The sequence below is a fragment of the Magnolia sinica genome, chromosome 8 (assembly GCF_029962835.1).
Source record: "Magnolia sinica isolate HGM2019 chromosome 8, MsV1, whole genome shotgun sequence".
NCBI classification, from domain to species: domain Eukaryota; kingdom Viridiplantae; phylum Streptophyta; class Magnoliopsida; order Magnoliales; family Magnoliaceae; genus Magnolia; species Magnolia sinica.
Window position 1 is genome coordinate 91,783,014 of NC_080580.1, and position 10,093 is coordinate 91,793,106.

Consider the following 10,093-nt stretch of genomic DNA (forward strand, 5'->3'; position numbering starts at 1 on the left):
GTCGCCAGATCTACATTTTTCAGATCCAGATACTGCTACCCGTTGCCATCCAGAGGTCCTATTACTGTTGTTCCTATTCTGCCAAGATCCTATTTCGCCAAGATCGGGACCTACTATTGCATTCTTTGTTGCCATTTTAAATGCTACCTGTTGTTGTTCCTATTCTGTCAGATCCAGATACTTCTACCCCTTGGCTATCTCCTGTTATACGGTACATCTAAAACATTCTTCTGCTGCAACTCTTTGCGTTCTTTACATTAATTTCGATCAATCGACAAGAACTCATCACGTACAGAGGCCCCATGGTGTAGTTTTGATGGTACCAACTATTCACTATGGGTCATCCATTTTCAGAACTTCCTCAAGGGTCGTGGTTTGTGGGGACTAATTGATGGATCTGTTACTATTCTCACTTCCACAGATGCCGATAAATTGGTTGATTGGGAAATGAACAATAGACGGATTATTAACTGAATTCTCGATTCGGTCGATCGGTCCATTGTTGTTGGCCTCACACCTCATCGCACGGCTTAGGCAATGTGGGACCGTCTTCAGACAATTTATCAACAAAGTAATGCGGCCCGGTCATATCGTCTAGAACAAGATCTCGTTAATCTTACTCAGGGTGACGACAGTATTCAATCATTTTATTCTAAAATTGTCACAATTTGGACTGAGATGGCCTTGATGGATCCAATATTTCCTAATGACTTTAGGATTTTCCAAACTATGCGCGAGAGTGCGCAAGTTCGCCAATTTCTTATGAAACTGCGTCCGGAATTCGAGCATTGTCGAGCTGCTCTCTTGAACCGTAGCCCTACTCCTTCATTGAATTCGGTTATTAATGATCTATTGGCTGAGGAACAACGACTGAAAGTTCTATCACTTCCTTCCTCGACTCCGGGATCATCTGATATGGTGCTTGCTGTGTCCACCACTACACCAACACGTGGCTCCTCTCTTTTAACCTGTCGCGGCTGCAACAAGGTGGGTCATGTTGTCGCTCAATGCAAAGAATGGTGCACTTATTGTCGACGAACTGGTCATGGTATTCAAGACTGCCGTACACGTGCATATGCATCTTCTTCCGTCCGTGGACATGGTGGTCGTGGTCGTGGCCGTGGTCGTGCTCTTTCTGCTACTGCTGCCACTATTTCTTCCGAGCCGACTGTTACTGATTCTACATCTACTGTTTCTGCTGAAGGTCTTTCATCTCCGTTGACTCCTGCGATGCTCCAGCAAATCGTTCAGGCCCTTTCTGCGGCCGGTATGTCAGGTATATCCCCATCTTCTACATGGTTCTTCGATTCGGGTGCTTCCAATCATATGACCGGTGCTGTATCCCATCTTCGTGACATTCGTCCCTACACCGGCAATCAGGCTATTTCTACTGCGGATGGCACTAGACTACCTATTCAGTCTGTTGGATCATTGACTTTCTCTCCTTCTGCTCATCGCCAATTCACCCTTCGTGATGTGTTTCATGTCCCTAACCTCTCCTCCAATTTAATTTCAATTGGTCAACTCACATCAAATAACTGCTTAGTCATATTTCTTCCCAACTGTTGTTTTGTGCAGGATCTGGCGACGGGGAAGGTACTTGGGAGGGGTAGGCGGCATGGTCGTCTGTACGTGCTGGATTTTGATCCATCTGTCACTCCGGCTTGTTGTTTCTTTTCTCCTTCTTCATCAGATATTTCTTCAACAAATAAATTGTGGAAACTATGGCACTTTTGCCTGGGTCATCCACATTCCGATCGGTTACTTCAGTTAATTTCGTCTGACATGTTAGGAAATATTTCTCTTAATAAAAATGATTTGGATTATTCTTGTTCTTTCTGTTGTCTTTCAAAAAGTAAGTGTGTTCCATTTTTCCTAAGTACTACAAAATCATCTTCTATGTTTGAACTTGTGCATACGGATGTCTGGGGTCCTTCACCAATTATGTCTCTCTCTGGGTTACGATACTATGTTATATTCATTGATGATTTCACACGTTACACTTGGATTTACTTTCTGCAATCGAAGTCACAGGTTTTTGAAAAATTCAAGTTATTTCACTCTATGGTGGAGACTCAATTTCGGGTTTCAGTTCAAACTCTCCGCTCTGACTCAGGGGGGAATATCTCTCAACTGATTTTCGTACATTTCTTCAAGGGCATGGAATTATTCATCAAACCACCTGTTCTGATACTCCACAACAGAACGGGGTGGCTGAAAGAAAAAATCGTCATATTGTTGAAACTGCCAACACCCTGATGACAGCTATGAGTGTTCCTCGTTCTTTCTGGGCTGAAGCAATGTTACATTCCGTCTACTTGATTAACCGGATGCCAACCAAAGTTCTGAACAGTAAATCTCCTTACTCTGTTCTCACCGGCTTACCTCCTGCATATTCCACATTTCGTGTTTTTGGTTGTATCTGTTATGTTCACCTGGCTTCACGTGAACGTAACAAACTATCTCCAAAATCAGTCAAATGTATGTACTTGGGATTTGGGGAAACTCAGAAGGGTTTTCGATGTTATGATCCGGTTTCTCGTCGTGTTCGGGTTTCACGACATGTTGTTTTTCTTGAGCACATTGCTTTTCATTCATCTCTTCCTCCTCCGCACACTCCAAACTCTCCTGGTCTAACTGCCTTTCCAGAAATTCCGTTTGCCTCAAGTACTCTCCCTCGTCCGTTGCAGGTTTACTCACGTCGACCACGTACAGATCCACCACCTATTACTCAACCCGAACCTACTGTACCCGTTGCTGATCCCGAACTTACCTCGATCCGTCGTTCCGCTCGTGAACATCGAGCGCCTGATCGGTTGATATGCTCTATGTCTGCCATGAATGCTACTCTGGATACCGTTTCTATTCCTACTTCATACTCTCAGGCAGCCACTCATGATTGTTGGAAGAAGGCTATGGCAGAAGAACTTGCAGCATTGGAAGATAATCATACGTGGGACATTGTCACTCGACCTGCTGACCAACAGCTAATTGGTAGCAAATGGATTTATTCGGTCAAACTCAAGTCTGATGGATCATTGGATCGATACAAGGCTCGACTTGTCGCTCAGGGATACAAACAGGAATACGGAATTGATTATGATGAGACTTTCGCTCCCGTGGCCAAGATGAAAACTGTTCGTACTCTTCTGGCTATATCTTCTGTTCGCTCATGGCCACTCGCTCAGATGGATGTGAAAAATGCATTTCTTCATAAAAACTTCCAAGAAACCGTATAATTGAAACCTCCTCTTGGCTCTCTAATCCCTGACAATAAGGTATGTCGCCTAAAGAAAGCCTTGTACGGCCTCAAACAGGCACCTCGGGCATGGTTCCAACGCTTTCACGATGTTGTTACGGGTGCTGGCTTTACTCAAAGTGGTCATGACCCATCCTTATTTTTGCGCATCACTGCTCACGAAATTGTCATTGTTCTGGTCTATGTTGACGACCTCCTCCTGACTGGTAGCGATGCTACTGGCATCTCGGCTTTAAAGGAAGTTCTGCAATCCTCCTTCAAGATGAAAGACCTCGGCCATCTCACATACTTTCTTGGGCTTGAAATTTCACGTTCTAAACGTGGGATCCTGGTCAGCCAGCGTAAATATGCCAAGGATCTTCTCGCTTTGGCATCATTGACAGATCAGAAAACAGTTCAGACTCCCTTAGAACTTAACATTCATTATGGCCGCGACGATGGTGATCTACTTGCACAGCCCGACTTATACCGCCGTTTGGTTGGGAGTCTGGTTTACTTAACTATGACTCGCCCTGATATTGCCTACGCTGTCCAAGTCGTCAGTCAATTTGTTTCTGCTCCTCGGACTCTTCATATGATTGCGGTGTTACGCATCCTATGGTACCTACGTGGAACTCTAGATCAATTACTGTTCTTCTCCTCCACGGCGACTCTAAACCTTCGTGCTTATTCGGATGCTGATTGGGCCGGTTGCGCTCTCACATGAAGATCTACCACTGGCTACTGTGTTTTTCTCGGCACTTCTCTTATCTCTTGGAAGTGTAAGAAGCAGGCCACTGTTTCTAAATCAAGCACAGAAGCCGAGTATCGGGCGATGTCTGCTACATGTAGTGAGCTTGTTTGGTTACGTGGACTTCTTTCTGACTTGGGCGTTCCTGTGCAGAATCCTACTCCACTCCATGTTGATAATCTCAGTGCCATTCAGATTGCCTCTAACCCAGTTTTTCATGAACGGACGAAGCATATTGAAGTTGACTGTCACTTTATCCATGAGAAATTTCAGTCTGGGCTCATTTCTTTACCACATGTTACATCCCATGATCAGATTGCAGACATTCTCACTAAGTCCTTAACTTCTACACATCACTCATTTCTCGTTGGCAAACTATTACTTGTCGATGACCCGCATTAGTTTGAGGGGGGATGTTAGACAGACTGAAATATACCTTGTATAGCTAGCATACCTTGTATAGTTGCATCTAGGTGATCAATGATTTGTTGGTGAAATTGAGTAAATGATTAGGAAGAGCTGGATTTTCTATGCTTAGGGAGGGAGACTTGCATACAAGGATCAAGGGTTACTTAAATGCATGGTATGAGTGTGTTCCATGGATCTTTATGAGTGTTGGACATGAACTCCAATATATGTTAGGATTTTGTGTTTGGACTCATGACAGCATGGTTATGGGATTTTGTATTTGGATGACACCTATTGAAAGGCTTTTCTGTAAAGAGTGTGCTGTTGGAGTGTTGTTGAAGAGCTGAGCTATGGCTGAGTATAGTTGGAAGTATTTTTATTTCTTTTGATAGGTCATTGAGGCCACTACCTCTCCAAATGCTATGGCAAGAAAGCTCAATCTTGGTCAATGCCTCAAGAGAGTAGGTATACTACCAACTCAGCTACTGAGCTGGGTTTCTTGAGTGAAGCTATCCAATCATCCATATGATCACAACCATATGGAAGGAGTTGGATCCCTACTCATGGCTGAGTAGTAGACTCACAAGAGTTTCAACACTAAGGTCATCATGGGTTCAAGTACCCATTGTGGTTTGTGTGGGTGTAATATATATATATGGAAGGAGTCAATATTGAAGAGTTTCACTAAAGAGTGATAAGTTCCGTTAGTTTAAGATAATGTATTTAAATTTATACTATGTATCTAGGTTGGCCAACTTGCTAAATTGACTCGGGATTTGCCTGACTTAACTTGTTTTTAACCCTTTCTAAGTCAAAACCAGTGGAGAATTGGTGGGGGTTATTGTTAGAGCTGATGCCTTAAATCTTCAAGGCTGCTCGACCGGTCAAGGGGACTGCTCGACCAGTCGAGGGAGCAACTCAACTAGTCGAGGACGGCTCGACTCAAAGTCCAGCGAGCTCAGTTTTTTGGTGTCTGTGATGCTCGACAAGTCGAGGGGCCCTCCTTCGACTAGTCGAGGTTACGCAGATCCTGCGCGGACTGGGTAAATTTGAGGCAGGTTCCGGACTTTTCCGGACTAGGTGCGTAAGTGGAGTTTCCTAAACTATAAATAGGGGTCCCTAGGGCTCTTCTAAGTGATTCTAAGGCTTTCTAAAGGAGTTCCAAGGATTCCTAAAAGAGTTTTAGGATTTCTAAAGGGTGTAGCAAGGGTGAGATTCGAGGTTGTTCGAATCGGGTAAGTCTTCTCTCTTTGTAATTTCTATTTTCATAGTGGAGATCTGTCGCTTTGTACCGTAGTTTTTTTCCACAAGGGTTTTCCACATTAAATCTTTGTATTCTCTTGTGTGTGCTTGGTGCCATTAGATTGCTATCATAGATCTAGATCTGTGTGATTCCGCAGGCCAAAATCCCAACAGGGGTCAAAGTCGAACCAAACATATACGAGTTCGCTTGAGTTCCGAAGTGCTTGGTGACTTGTCAAAGCGACATAAATGGAGCGAGTCTTGTCAATTCACATGGCATTTTGTAGAATCAAGGTTAGGCTAGCATCTTGGGTTAATGTGTGAATCATTTGAATTATCACATTAATATGGTGGCAACCTCACAGTAAATGCTGGTCTTTTTTTCTCCTTTTTTCTTTCTAGCATCCTTGGAGGAATCACTTCCAAGGGATTGGTGAGGAACTTATGCAAGAGGACTTCAAGAGAACACAGACTCAGGTGATTCTCCTAGAAGGGAAATGTCTCTACCAGCTGACTAATGAGCAAGAGATAATTTCTAGGGTTTTTCGACCCTTTCTCCTTCTTTAAGGGCCTGTTTGGACTCATGGAAAGCATAGGAAAGGAAATGGTATTCCTTCCAAAACCTTCCTTTGGTAATGGAAATTAACTTCACTTCTTTTGTTTTTTCGTTTGTTTTTCAATAAGATTTTCTTCAAAATTTAGGATTATTATTTAGCAAAATAAAAATCTTTTTAGAGAAAATTCTAGATATTTTTACTGCAAATTTCCTTAGGAATCCTTGTTTTACCAAATAATGCTTAAAGGATTCTATATTAAAAGGAGACTCTTTTTCATTGAGGAAATTACACAATGCCCTCATCTAAGTTTTTCTTTAAAAATTAGTGAAAGTTGAGAATTGCGAGGCTCCACTTGGTATGTGTATAACATCAACGTCCATCCAACATATGCAACCCACCATGGTGACACACCAACAAAAAATTAGGTCAATCAAATCATCAGATGGGATACACATCAATTTGGATGTTTTTAGTGGTGTATATAATTTTTTTTTATGGATTGGCCCACTTCATAATTGGATCCACCATATTTTTTGTTTACCTAATTATTATTTTGGTGTACATCTATTGGATGGGTTAGATGTCAAACATATGCCAAGTGGGCTCTACAATTTTGAATTCTCCAACTTTATAAGAGTGTCATTCACATTGGTCAAATTAACACATATGGCACATGTAGATTACTTGAAGATGGATAGTGGCAATCTGGCATACACAATATATTAACGGGAGCTTGAAGCTGAATTGTGGCACGTTTGGTACATGTGAGGTGTTTTAAGTTGTACAGTGACACATGTGGCAAGTATTGGCGCAGCATTCGATATATAGACACTTAAAGCTAGCGGCTAGCACCTATCCATATTAGCACCATTAGCACATGTGACATACTTGGAGTGATTGAAGACGGACGATAGCACATATATGGGGCATATTGGCACATGTGAATGCAAGGAGAAGATGAATAGTGCCACATGTGTCACATTAGCCATGTGGGATGTTTAACAAATGTAGGGCACAATAAAAAGATGAATATTGGTAACACATGCGGCACATCGACATATGTGCCACGTGTGAAGATGGATGGCAGCCCATGTCATAGGATTGAAGATGGAAGGTGGCACATTTGTGCTTAACCTTTGAAAAAACCATTTTCCTTCCATAGAGGAAAAATGCTGATCTTGAATGGGAGGTAGGAAAATAATTTGTTAATTTTCCAACAAAGAAGTTGAAAATTAATGTTTTTCCACAAACTCCTACAAAGAAAGATTCGACAAATGAGAACAATGTTTTAGAATGAATCCAAACAGACTGACAAAAGAGTCTAGTGCTTTGAAAGAGCGCAATGGACCATACACATGCACTTGGAAATTACTTGAAAATTGAAATTTTGAATAAATAGCATCCAAGTCCATCAATGAAACCATAAAATTTATGGGCACCAATTTAGATGTACCACGAATAACAACTCATCCTTTTTTTTTTTTTAATTTTACTATCAAATTGGTGGGCATTTATTGGACGGCTAGGAGAGGATGGGTTATCGTGGAGGCAGAGGAAGCTTTTCAAAAAACTGAATTTCGACATTCAACAGCTCGTGGAATTGCATAGTAACTGCAAGTTTCCATTAGACGTAAGAGAGGCCCCGTTTGGCACTTTGACTTGTTTTCTATCGAGTGTGGTATGCAGGGTGGGCTAGAATTTTTTATTTTTTTTAAAAAAGTGGCTCCATCCAAATTGATCGACTTTTGACCACAAAGTGCTAAAATAAGCAAATATGTATAATATGAATGTATATGATCAGATTCTGAGAAGGCCAGTCACTTACTTAGCCACTTGTAGAATTTTATAATGATCAAGTACTAAACGGATTGTCGGGTTCTTCCTTTTAAAGATGGGTTACTTTATACCTTTCACCAAAAAAAAAAAAAAAAAAAGACTTTAAGAATACCGGTGCAATCAAACAAAGGGAAAAATTCACAACTAGTTACTATGAGCAACAACAAGAACGCATCTATTAAAATAACTCCATGATATTGGATAAAGGACAAATTCAACATATTAGCGTATATTTGGATTACAAGTAAAAATTATAGCGAAGAATTACTGCTACTCTTAGAATAAGTTGTGATAAAGTAAATTGATTGATTTGATTTGATTTGATTGGATTTGTGGATGATTGTTGGGTGTTTACTCTGTTCCTCTCTTATTTATAGATTTTCTTACATCTTGTTTTTTTAGATACTTCTTCCATTACTCCAACGGTTATAGTAGTAAGAAAAACCTTTCTTTAGATTTTATTTTATTTTATTTTTATGGTTCTTCTTCTCTGACCAAGCTTTGTTCCATTTCTCGATCATTCGTTCCACTTTCGTACGACTTTCGGTTGCTCTTTCTGTTTCTGAACTTCTTTTGGTCGTTCTTTTCATTTCTCGATGACTCTCGACCACTTAAGGTATCTCTCAACTTCCTCTTTAATGCCTCTCCGGCAATTACTCATCTTATCATCATGTCAATTGTAATTTCGTAAAAATTACTTCAAGTATACTTGAAGCTTTAACTTGTTATATCTTTCCCTTATTATAACACATTTTCTTCCCAATTCAATTTCCATTTGTCCATTTCTTTCAAATGTGGATCTCCATATTTTACTGTATTAGTGGAGGTCCTCATCATTGATTTTGATTGTCCACTGTGTGAGGTCCACAATTGATTGCCCAACACTCTTAAAGATGATTTGGATAGGATGATCTAGTCATTTATTTAATGGCTTGAAAAGAATGGACGGTCTAAAGATTTTCCTTGAGTGGGTGCGGTTCAAGTTGATTGTGTTGAAAAGTTCCAATCAATGATCTCGACATCCATCATGTGGGCCACACTTGTCACTAACGGTCCAATCCACCCATGTTGACTATATTGGAAAAGGGCCATGATATGGACCTCCCCTAATCCCTTATGGACATCAACTTAATCGGATGATCTAGCCATTGGATTAATGATGATGAAAAAATAACAGAAGCATATTCAAATCTTAGGTAGGGGTGTACATGAACCGAGTTAGCTCGGTTAGCTTGCTCGACTCGACTCAAAAATGTTCGATTCGGCTCGGTTCGAAGTTGAGTTCGAGCTGAGTTGAGCTGATTTTTTTAGCTGGAAAATATTTTGAATTGAATTCAAGCTTGCCCGAGCTCAACTCAACTTGGATCGAACCCCAACTCGAATCAAACTCGGATTGAACTAATTCGGTGACTCAGTTACTTTGATATTGATGTTGCTCACCAAGTGTTTGATGAAATGACTCAACGAAGTATTAGCTAGTAGCAATGAAGTTATGTATATGAAACAAATACTATTTTCCTTGATTTTGATGTTGCCTATAATGTGTTTGATGAAATACTTGTAACCAGTACATACCGTGAGAAATTGGAAGTGCACTCCATATATTTGTGAAAATGATGCAAAGGCTCGATTTTGGCTCGAACCGGACGAGGCGCTGATCGAACCAAGCCGAGCTAGCCAATTAGGCTCGAGGATCGAGCCTAGCCGAGTTCGAGCAGGGGTTAGCTAGTGGCCGAGCCGAGTCGAGCTAAGGCCAGCTCGACTCGGTGTACACCCCTAATCTTAGGTGGACCATTCCACAGGAAACAATAGTGATTGAATCCTCACCGTTAAAAACTTCATGAGGCTACCGGAATGTTTATTTGCCATCCAACTTGTTAATAAGATTACAAAGACCTAGATGAAGATACCAAACAAATATCAGCTTAATCCAAAACTTTTATAGCCAATGAGAAGTTTTTGATGGCCCATTACAACTTTTTTCTGTATCTAGGTTCACCTGGGATTTGGATCTACTTCATTTTTAGTATTGAGCCCGAAAGGAGGCTTCAAAATAGATGG

The 10,093-nt window shown here is 41.0% G+C and overlaps 1 protein-coding gene across 1 annotated transcript; it reads left to right on the forward strand.

The window, feature by feature from the left end:
• The first annotated feature begins 722 nt into the window (after positions 1–722).
• LOC131253713 (uncharacterized) lies at positions 723–1,697 on the forward strand. Its single transcript, XM_058254843.1, has 2 exons — positions 723–1,276; positions 1,579–1,697. The coding sequence occupies exons 1-2, from the start codon at positions 730–732 to the stop codon at positions 1,611–1,613; spliced, it is 582 nt and encodes a 193-aa protein (XP_058110826.1). The 5' UTR covers positions 723–729; the 3' UTR covers positions 1,614–1,697.
• The last annotated feature ends 8,396 nt before the right edge of the window (positions 1,698–10,093 follow it).